General features: G+C 44.6%; 2 protein-coding genes across 2 annotated transcripts; both read left to right on the top strand.

Moving 5' to 3' along the window:
* Positions 1-320: 320 nt before the first annotated feature.
* Positions 321-1,475, top strand: LOC135483874 (uncharacterized). Its single transcript, XM_064764927.1, has 2 exons — positions 321-820; positions 1,349-1,475. Exons 1-2 carry the CDS (start codon positions 522-524, stop codon positions 1,473-1,475), a joined length of 426 nt encoding a protein of 141 aa, XP_064620997.1. The 5' UTR covers positions 321-521.
* A 2,791-nt stretch (positions 1,476-4,266) lies between these two features.
* On the top strand, positions 4,267-10,081 carry LOC135483459 (arrestin domain-containing protein 3-like). Its single transcript, XM_064764410.1, has 7 exons — positions 4,267-4,521; positions 5,124-5,267; positions 5,463-5,677; positions 6,336-6,518; positions 6,819-7,001; positions 7,200-7,458; positions 7,806-10,081. The coding sequence occupies exons 1-7, from the start codon at positions 4,371-4,373 to the stop codon at positions 8,036-8,038; spliced, it is 1,368 nt and encodes a 455-aa protein (XP_064620480.1). The 5' UTR covers positions 4,267-4,370; the 3' UTR covers positions 8,039-10,081.
* Positions 10,082-11,310: the final 1,229 nt, after the last annotated feature.

Here is an 11,310-nt window from a genome sequence, read left to right as displayed (position 1 = left end):
GATACCATATCTGCTAGAAACTCCAGTGGTATACTCGTCACAGCAGGCGGGTATTAGGGGGTTATCATTGTAGGCACATCCTTTAAGAATGTTATCGGTATCATGTCATCATGTTGAACATGCATGGGACACGGGGGACTGCTGGTGATAATAAATTCATAAGCCACTACTAACGTTAGATTCAGGTGTTTCATCGATCAATTCAAACCGCAGTTCTATACTTGAAACATTTCGACAGCGTCCTACGTCATACTTCTTAATGGTTATTTCAAACCTGTCCAGTGGATAATTTTCGCATTTCTGTCCGGTCCGTGCTCCTGTAAGGCTACGTGTGTGCATAGTGCGCAGTTAGGGTAAAGTAACTTAGGAACAAAATTTACTTCTTTTCAACGATGGAATCGACGCCTTGAAAGTATCGCATTGTAACCACAATCACTGCTGACGTGTATACAGACTCATTCGAACTAATTGAGCGAAACGAAAAATCTTTTTTTGTTGCGGCCTTAACGTAACCTGCCAATATGTTTCACGCGGGAGCTGCTGCATCCATCCTGAGGGCTGCGCGACAAGCGAAAGTCAAGGCGAAGGAGACCACTACCCCGAAACGAAAGGGAAGCACTGTGGGTAGCCGCCGACCGTCAGCAGCAGGAGGGAGAAGCAAGTCCACCACCCAACGGAAGAAGATCAAGCCAAAGAACGCCAGGAAACTACAGAAGCGAGCTTCGTCATTGAGTATGCTGTCTCGGGATGATGATGTGGACAGCGCGCTCAGAGAATTTTCTACCCCATCTGCGGACAGGCTTAACGCTGACGGAGCAACGTAAGTCCTAATTCATCAAATGTTTGTTCTTCCTTGTCGCTTCTTGCTGACCCGGGCGTAGTAGAAAAACGGCATTAATCATGACTTTAATACCTTGCTTTAATACCGGCCAATTGGCTGGGTTTCAGTGTCAATTTCCCGCATCGAGATCATCGTGCCAGGCAGATATTACTCATGTTACGTCGTTATCTGCGCATTGCTTCTATTCATTGGGACTTTACCAATGGAGTCTCTTATAAAAGTACTGAGTGGTCAGATACCGTATACCGGTATCGACAAGTTGCAGTGTTTTAATTTTATATTGCAAAATAGTTAGGTGAGAAATTGGAGAGCGACTTAAAATTCAATTTGCCGGTACGGAACCTTTACAACGAGGCACGCCTCCATGGCAACCTCGCGCTTTACTGGTGAAAGTGGTTTTCAAGTGGATTGAACGTGTCATATCAGTGAAACTCAGAGCAACTATTGTAGCGCCTGAGGCCTGGAAAATATTACAGGGTGTTTTTTAAAAGTGCGTGTATTTTCCAGGGTGTTTTCCCCTGAAGAAGCCGAGACGCTGTATCAGATAGCTCTCGATCTGCAAGAGGCCAAGCGCATGCTTACCAACCATTCAGAAGTATTCACAGAACGGCTTGACACAGTGAACAAGGTATGATCACCACCTCGATCACCACTTTTGTATCAATTCTCTCTCCACTTGGCTCTTATCAAAAGGTTCAAGTATTCGTTTTCACCAATTTACATGTTCGAAGAAATGCCATCTTTTGCATCATCTTCGACACGAATACCCAACTGCATACCCTACGTCCCTCTGTTCTGGGATAGCGATACAGGACTGGGTTCAAGGCAATTTTGCTAGCCTTTGGCTATTTGGTTGTCGTGACTGGCGACTGAGTCTATCTCACCTCTCGTCCAAAGCGCGGTGACCAGGTCGTAGGTGTTGTCCGCCTTGTACCCCTTGGGTTGATTGATGGGAGCAATGGCAGAGTGTCGTACAATATAGCCTGAGGACAAGTGTTGGTGGGTCAGTACGCCAGTATGATAACGGGCCTGTTCCCTTCCTGATATCGATGGTTGTGGAATGACTCGGGTCGGATGCCTGTTGGGAACTTGTGCTAAACCCAGTCTCTGGCTGGTGTTTTAGTACAACTGACTGAGACATTGGGCTCTTTGAAGTGTTGTCAGGTCGGTTAGGGATACATTTCTATGACCACTTTTCATTTGCTCTGTAGGTTGAACATCGGGTGAGGAGGTTCAAGGTAGTCCACGGTAAACACCAGCTCATCTGGCGCATTGATAACGTCCGCCAGAGACTGACGGAAGCCATGTCGGGGACGAGACGGATCATCTACAGCCCTATTTTTCTGAGTCATCCTCGTGGTTACAGAATGCTGTGCAGCATCTGCCCAAATGGCGAAGGAAAAGGTATACTCTCTCAACTGAGCGTGGAATTATTGAAAAGTATTGTATCACCCCAGGTTTTTGAAGATTTCTCTAGCCCATAACGGTGATTTGCCCTTGCCGGTTTTGGCCTGTAATCGACCCCAGTGAAGCGACAGTCGAACAATGGGAATTGAGGCTTAGGTGTGAGCGGGCTTTGTTGATGACAATAGACCGTGTATTGGACTCGGTCTGAATACTTCTATCAAACATCGAGGTAAGGGGGCGAAACAACGTAATGCCGATGAATGAGTGTAGCGTAAATGAATTATTAACACAGGACATGGTGGCATGATAGACTTTCCTGCTTCGTACTTTGTCGTTCGTAGGGGATAAGAAACCTGCCTTATCTATAGATTGTTGCCGCTCAATTCAGCGACCATCCTGACAGTATAGTTTCTGATCAAAGAACTCTTCTCCACCTTCAGCTCAAGGCCAGTTTGTCTCGCTCTTCTTCTGCATCATGAAGGGCGAATATGATGGCTTGCTCGCGTGGCCCTTCATCATTCCTCTCACCTTCTCCGTTCTCGACCAATCAGAGGAGGCAGAGAAATGCCACGTCACAAGGACATTTGTGCCGAACCCAGTTAAAGAGAACGAGTTGTTCCTTGGCAGACCAGGTCTACAGAGAAACCTGAGCATAGGCAAGTTGAACACCAGAGAAACACTTGATAAAGATGTTCAGCATCTCTATAGCGCTCGTACTCATGGAAGTTTATCTGCATCATTCATAAACCTGCCTACATCATCATGTGCTTGATAAGATAGTGAAATTTGTAAGACGATAGTTTTGCGCAGTTAAGCATTATCCGAAGTGTTATTTCAGGTTTTCCGCGATTCCTGCCACTGTCTGAACTGATGGGCGGAAAGTACATCATCGACGACCGACTCTACATCAAAGTGCATTTAGATGACAAGACGATAGAACGAATAACATATACCTAGCTATGCTTGGTAGCAAGAAGTGCGATTGTCATATTAACATTGTTGACAAAAAGGAGGAACGGAGGAAGAGTTTGATCCGAGAGGCTGTCCGCATCAGGGGGTATAGGAAGATGAACAACACTAAGAAACCAGGGAAAACATTATCTCAGTCACGTCCACAATGGGATTCTCAGTCGACAGCCATACTCATTTACCTCTTATTGTTATTCTTGTGTCTATGTTTATGAAGTTGCATTACTGCATAAGTACAACGTCTATACATGTATCTTTGGTTGCATTAAAGTCAACATCAAGTTAACTTGTAAACAGTTTGTTATGTGTCTTGAGTCCATTACCCAGAAATCCGGTGACATTTCACTCCTCCAGGCTTAGGCCAGCTGAACGCGGTCCATAGGTTTCCACTGAACGCGGTTTTGCTTTGGAATCGCGCAGGGCATGTGTGATCGCATGACAAATGATGCTGGTTCCGCGTGTGCGTTGCAAGAAAAATCGCATTCAGAGAAAACCTTACCCCAGGACGGACCCTAAAAGAAGAATCGAAATTCGCTCAGAAGAGCTCATTTAGTAATCGCTCGTCAGACGACAGAAGAGGGAAACGTTGATGTGCTGATTGGCCTAACCGTCAGTGATCGGAGAATACTTTCTGATGTGGTGAAACTAACAAGAGAAAGATATAGCAGAGTGGACATATCAAAGAGCGATCACCAAACTAGCTTTTAAAGAGCGAATGTTCGCTCCTTCTTTCCAGAGGGTTTGTATTCATTGTAAACCTATATCAGCATATCAGCAAATACATCCATACATACCCGCCGTCATCATAAGACGTCCTTTTCGCTACAGCCTCCCCCGTAACAAAGCTTCCCAGACATCAAAGAGGTAAGTAGCAGCACGTAAAGAATACGATGTTTAGTTGGAGATGTTGTCAATGGCAACAAACATCGAGAAGATAAGATACTACAGTAACCCCTGGCGCCTTTGTGGCTAAAAGAGGGAGCTTGCGCATGACGTCAATCTGCATCAAATTAACTTGAATACTGCGGGAGCGCCATTAGTATGCCTTATAGACAACAGCCAGGCAGTCTCATGCTTTGACGGGAACTTTCTAAATCTCGGAGGCGGGTGATTGCAACTTTTCTATCAATTGTTTTCATCGTTCGGCCCCAAGATGGCGACGAGAAAGATTTCAACGCTTTCTATGGCGGCGAAGATTAGTGTTTTTGCCATTGCGTACGATCGACAGGAACCGGTTTACCAGGCGGGAGAGTTGGTGAAAGGCCACCTCAATATGGAGGTATTAGATGAGATCGCTGTTAGAGGTAAGGCAAGAGAATGTTATCGCAATCAGTGGTGGATTCTTATGTTGTTAAGTATGAAGTTACATCTTGTTGTCCATTGCCCTTTGACCTTTAAGTAAAGATGGAGCGATGTGAGAACGACTCGTATTGTACAATGTATGTATTAAGAATGTGAAAGTGGAATGTCTTTAAAGTACATTTCTTTGTGTTATACAGCTGCACTGCATGGCGGAGGCTGTTTCTAGTATGTTGGCTCGTGAACGTGTTGTTTGGTGGAGACCAATGTCTTGTACATGGACGACGAGGGCAGGGCTGAAGGGGTAGCAGTATCGGCCCGGGGTATGCGGTCCTGAGAACATGTGGTGTCTACGGTTTTGGTTGTGCGGCTCGGATCTGGTGTTGGCTAGCTTCTATTCTAATGGGTGTTGAATACTTTTTGTTCCAGGTCTACAATCCCTATACTCTACTATACCAAATACTTCCATTTACTAGAGTGTTCAGATATGTTGAATCCGTTTCCAGCTGTGAATAGAAAAATCTACCTGGACGCAGTATACGCTCTTTTGTTCATATCTGGTACATCATACACGGTGATGTATCTCAAACGTTTTGATACTTTTCAGGTGTGACCGTGTTATTCACTGGTGGCGCTTACTGCCACTGGACAGAGCAGGTGACTCGGGGGACTGGAGACAGCAGGAGGACCGAGACGAGACATTACAAATCCCACGAGGGATACTTCACCCAAAAGATCGATTTCCCACTTGGTAGGCTAACTTGGTAATGTAAACATTTTAAGGCCGAAATGACAATGATGACTTCGTGAATGTTTTATTTCTATATTGGCTGCCGCCTCGATTTTGGCCCAGCCTTTATTTTTAGCTCCACCCTCGCGTAGTTCGGTGAGAAAATCATTGCCTCCAGTATGATATCAGTCACTTAAACCCAGTTACACCTTTCAGATAACAAAGATCATAAAATCACCCCTGGCCGATACACCCACAACTTCTCCTATACGTTGCCCCAAAACCTGCCGAGCTCCTACGAAGGTTTACTTGGGAAGATCCGCTTCCAAGCCACAGCCCGTTGTGAGATAATAGACGGACGTGACAAGGTTGTGTCGAGACCGTTCACCGTGATTGCCCATAAAGACCTGAATCAGATCGAGGGGCTGAGCGTGAGTAGTCTTGCGTCTCAATTGGCAACCGCTCCCTTTAGGAAAAGCCAGACCAGTCACATTTTCTTCGCGGCCCAACACATCAAACGTAACTTCAAATCGATTTCGTTTTTCAAAACCAGCGACCTTATAATGTGTGGAAACTGGAATCTTCTCTACATATCGTTTTGGCATCAAAGCCATCGAACCTTTCGTATACACACCGCATAATTGTAAAAATCGTTTTAAAATCTTGACAATATGAAACAGCGCTGTCACTAATACAGCTCAAAACACAACCAGTTAGAACTCGTATTTGATGTTGGTCTTCCATCTCGTTTTGGTGTCAGTGAAAAATCTATACCATCACCGACACGAACATTACCGATACCGGGGTTTAAAGGAGTGGGCGGAATTTCCCTTCAGTATCTTTGTTCGTCTCCCGTTTCATTTTTAAACTATTTTTCTGTGTTTGATATTTTTCCAATGTGGGTGCAACTCGCATTACATGCTTGTCGTAGAAAAACGTTCGTTATTAGCAGACACCCTGTCCTTAGTAGCCCGCAACTCTTTCGCGTTCGCAAATCCGCGTTGGCGTCAAGGCGGCTTAGCGAACTCTTGCCCAAACCTCGCAACTGGTCGATCGAATCACTTTTCTGATTTGTTTCCTCATTTCTAGAGTCCCGAACAAAGGGAAAAGCAGAAAACATTATGTTGCCTGTGCTGTGAATCCGGGCCGATACAGGTTGTCTTCCGAATGGAGAAGACGGGCTATGTACCAGGGGAGGCGATACCACTGAATGCAGAAATTACGAACAACTCGAATAGAACTGTATTTCGTAGTAAGGCAGGACTGAAACAGGTAGGTGTTGCGCTGTTGCTGATGTTGAGAATAGTTTCTAGATACTGCAGCCTCGGATTTGCCCACCCACATATAAGTCAGCATGGAATGTCGATGAACCCAATAAGTATCAACAGGGCACACGTCGATCCGCTCGTAGTGTTCGAAAATGTCAGTCGTTAGAGGTTAATGACCTCGACCACAGACATACCTAGCCCAAGGATGATAAGTCACCAATGTTTAAAAACAACACCAATGTATCCATTTTGAACTAACATATAGTGTACCAAGGGGTCTCGTCAAATCATGTTCATTTTACAGTGCGTGACCTACAGAGCTCAAGGTCACGTGAAGAGAAGGTCATGGACAATGGCCGATGTCGAAAAGCCCGAGATTGAACCTGGCGGTTCGTGTATCTGGACCGACCAAATGCAGGTGCCGTCTATCCCCCCGACTAATGACAAGGAGGACTGTAGTATTATTGATATACGATATGAACTTGAGGTAAGTTCATTGAACAGAACTATAGCACATGGTTCATCCTTGCGAACCCTCGTTTTCGGGTGAAAATCAGATCTTGCAGCTTGCACCACACAAAGCACATTGAATTAGACCAGTAACTATGAATTCTTCAATGTTGGTTGACAACCTTTCTCCGTAATCTTTGCTGACCATTGATTTTGCGCCCTGTTACATTTTCAGTTCAAAATCGTTCCATCTGGTCTTGCCACGTGCCTTGAAATGAGCGTGCCGTTGGTGATCGGTACGATCCCCCTACAGGGAATGTTCTTCCCCTACACGCCGGGCACAGCCACAGCCACCGTGCCACCAGTATCCATCCCACCTCTCACCTCGAAGGATACACCAGGTGCTGAAGCTGCGACACAGGCGGCCACCAACAATGTCAACAATGCCATTGTCCATCAACCAACGTCTACCACGTCTCTACCCGATGGCATCCGTAAGTTATACTTACTCGCTATGACAATTCTATGCTTTTTGGCATGGAGGTGGTCTGCAAACGCGTAGCCTCGAGCACCCCCAAATCTCTTGTCCGTCTCTTACTTTAAGCGGACAAGCATGCAAACCCTTCCCCTGCAGTCAATAGAAGGTACAAACGGGCCGCCCAAACGACCAACAGCATTTAAAACATGATAGACATCCGTTGTCTGGTCTCACTTGACAGCACAAACAACAGGTTCATCGACGAGACAGGTCCTAGTGGGTTCGAACTCAGTACCTTCGGCATCGCGCGTTCATCCTGTGCTCTATTATGATGAATAGTTTCGCATTCCATTTGACTTGCAGCACCTCCGTCATATGCAGAATGCGTTGGTCTGCTCCCAGAAGAGAAAGAGGATAACGAGAAGCCAAAGGCGGAGGAGAAGGATGGAAAGAAAGAAAAGGACAGCAAGAAACTGAAGAAGAAGGAGAAGGATTCGGATAAGTCAAGGAGAACTTCAGAAGACGTCACGTATTCACCAAGATATGCATTTTATGATTGGAATTACAGTATCGATCACGCTGACGGGGTTTTATAAGAACACTTCCATTTCGCATGGCGTCTTTGGCACACCTTTTGGCTGTTGAGGAGCTTGAACAATGCCGTGGCGTCCCTTGTCTATCGTCGTCCAATAGCGGAGCACGTTTCGTAACCGCTGGAATTCGGTGTGATTGTGGACTATGGCAATATGGCCTCCAGGCGGCCATATTCAAACATAGTTGCGCAATATGGCCTCCAGGCGGCCATATTGAAACACAGTTGTTTGTCATTTTGAAGCCAATGGTTGTATTGTAGCTAGAGTTTCTACGCTGGCGCGGGTCATCTACATCTGTAGGGCCTGAAGGCTATACATCCCATCATCTGGGTTTTCTATTTGATCTACTTTTGAAGGTAACAAATGTTAAAGTTAAACATTTTGTCGTCGTTGGAACGTTTTGTTGTTGCTTGTAGTAAAGAGTTCTACTATGTTTTGGTGGTTGTGAATCTTAGTACCAACATCGAGAACGAACTCGGTCAACCTGGTTCACTCTGGTGAGGGACATGTGGAAGAGAGCAGCCGGAACAGCGAAGTGTCAGCGAAACCTCGTGAGAAAGAGGTTTTCATAAGTTACAGAAAGATTCAAGAGAATTTCAAGATTACAGTTCTTCTTATCCTTCTAAAGGACGTGCTGAGAAAATGGAGCTATACACGAGACTGATTTGGTTGGTGACTCTGCCTATGATGAGTAAATGAAGCTCTACTGGAGATTCGTTGGGTTGGTGGCTCCATCTATTGGTACCAGTCTATTAATCCCGATGCATTCAGTCAGTGCCCCTCATCAAATCGTTAGACTGGCTTGTCAGATCAGATTCTGCTGATAATGTTAGAATGTGCGCAGATAAGTCATTTAATCAATCAAGGTGCAATTTGATAACAAGATCATGTCTCTGGTCTAAAGGTCGAATGTCAAACATTGACGCAGGAGTCGTTGAAGGTAAACGATGTGTTCAGTGACAGTCAATTATCTTACTAAGTACGATGATGATTGGCTTTCAAAGATGGTCTGTGATTGATGACGTCACTACAAAGTCATTATCGCCTCTTTGCGTTTGGAAGATGCTCTTTTTTCTCTCTTGATTTCATCATGCACATCACATTGGGAATATGATTGGTACGGAAGGCTGCGACAACCCATTAAGTGGAACGCAAGTTAATCACATATGTTAACATCATTATGAGGAGGACGCACTATCTAACCATATTCAAACAGAACGCAATTTCCTGTGGTTGGTCATTGTTCGCTATAGCCATCGTTAATTGTGCCCGTCAACGTAAGTCCAATGTGCTTTAATAATGAGGAGGACAACAGCTTCAGTATTTCACGCTGCACTGCACCCAAACAAGGCTTTCGCCGCGTGCGTTGACAAAACGGTGACACATGCATTATTGTGTTTATTGTTAGATTAGAAGGAAGTCAAAACAAAGTTCATGATGTGGACACGGCCGTTCTGATTGATCAGGCAGAGAGCGTGTCCTCCTCATAATCATGTTAGCGTATGCCATCAACTTTAATCAGTTACCACAGCCGTGAATACCAATCATCATTTCCAATTTGGTCACTTGTTATGGGTCAAATCCACTTAGATGGACTACGGATGTGCACTACATCCATGGCTGGACCAGTTCTCTCGAATGCAGGCAAACATTGACGGTGGCCGGGTTGGGTCCCCGCACAATGACGTCCATTGCGGTATCCACTATGTGCGTTGCTGAAAGGGGCAGACGTAACCTTCGTGGATTCATAAATACATGTTATGTAATTCATATTCATCATCTGTAGTTTGTAGTTGAGGTACATCACACTCCCTTCATGGTTGGACAAATCAAGTAACTCGGTCATTCGTCCCCTGCAAATGGGGTGGGTTGGTCCAATCTGATGAGGCACGGCAAATCAACTTTTGACTCAAAAGTTACCATGCTTTTGCAACGGTGAATTCATGGTAAGTTGTTTAAGACACAACATGTGTGTATGTTTAATATACGTTGAGAAATGGATGTATGGTGAGGTATGTGATATACCACCTGGTGGTCGCTTCCTTGTAAATGTCTACAATGATAATGTTTTGGAAATAAAATTGAAATGTATGATTTAAATGTATCTTTTGTTCCGGTTCATTCCGATCTCATTGCGTTGTAGCACACCTCTCAATCCTTCTGTTACCATTTACACCAATGTTCATTGTCTTCCAGATCTTCCTTCACAAAACAGGAGCTGGAGCTGTCTCTGACTGCTCGTAGCTCATCCGCAGCAAAAAATATTTTCTGAAAAAGCAGATTTCTTTCCAGCTAGATTAAGAAACAGGAAACCCAGTATCACTGGTGGTAATCTTGTGAAACATATCTAAGCTAACTATATCATCTTGAACAGGATCTAGGACAAAAACGTTTTAATCAAAGCAGCGAGCTTATTGCAGATTTGTCTAATGGTAATGAGGTTGCATGGCATGAAATAAGTTATCTTACTCTTTTGAATATCCTATGCTTTTTTGGAAACGAAAATAAATCTGTTTCTATATTTCATAGAAGGAGGTTACAAATAAAGTTCTTGAAATAGAAACCACTGTTATGGATGTAACATCGAACAAAGAAAACGGCGCATTTAAATCAGGCTGTCTTTTGCTCAAGGTGATTTCTTTCTCTTACGAGAAGCATCACCAGGTAATGTGACAGTCTCCGCATTAACTGTTAGAGGTCGCGTTGAGAAAGTGGGTGATCGAGTGGTTCAAGTAGGCAGGACATTATGTCTTGTCGCATCGAATATCCTTTGACAGAAGTCTGTGTCTGATCTTATTTCACCTCAAAGTCACTTCTGAAAGTTGTCCAGATGATGATGGGAGACCGTCAGCTATTGAACGCCCGTTCAACTGATACCAACCATCTTGTAGCAGCAGCTGGCACAAATGAGACAAGACAGTTCTCGGGAATCTTAGATCGTCTCACCGTAGTGATCGAACTCTACCTCCAACAGGTGGTTGTTGTGATAGGTATAACAGGTAATGTGCTATCGTTCATGCTTCTCTCACAACCACAGTATAAGTCAACTTCGACCTGCTTCTACATGAGAGCGCTAGCAGTTTCGGACACGCTATCACTCGTTTTCTTGACACTTTTTAAACTCTCACCAGCTTTATCTGAAGAACTAAACGAATCAATGATCTTCTGCAACACGGTTAATTCTTTCGTTAAAGTTGCATCAGCACTTTCTTCGGTCTTGTTGACGGCAATGGGGGTGGATCGTCTGATCGCTGTCTCGAAGCCATTGGAGGCTA

Source organism: Lineus longissimus, chromosome 2, assembly GCF_910592395.1.
Source record: "Lineus longissimus chromosome 2, tnLinLong1.2, whole genome shotgun sequence".
In the NCBI taxonomy this organism is placed as follows: Eukaryota; Metazoa; Nemertea; class Pilidiophora; order Heteronemertea; family Lineidae; genus Lineus; species Lineus longissimus.
Note: the sequence above shows the minus strand (reverse complement) of the source record. Positions and strands in the feature narration are given on the sequence as shown.

Excerpts from the sequence above, each read along its gene's own strand:
- LOC135483874 (XM_064764927.1), top strand. The coding sequence starts at position 522 with ATGTTTCACGCGGGAGCTGCTGCATCCATCCTGAGGGCTGCGCGACAA. Across the intron at positions 821-1,348 it reads CTTAACGCTGACGGAGCAAC|GGTGTTTTCCCCTGAAGAAG; the intron begins GTAAGTCCTAAT and ends TGTATTTTCCAG.
- LOC135483459 (XM_064764410.1), top strand. The coding sequence starts at position 4,371 with ATGGCGACGAGAAAGATTTCAACGCTTTCTATGGCGGCGAAGATTAGT. Across the intron at positions 7,002-7,199 it reads ATATACGATATGAACTTGAG|TTCAAAATCGTTCCATCTGG; the intron begins GTAAGTTCATTG and ends TTACATTTTCAG. Across the intron at positions 7,459-7,805 it reads GTCTCTACCCGATGGCATCC|CACCTCCGTCATATGCAGAA; the intron begins GTAAGTTATACT and ends TTTGACTTGCAG.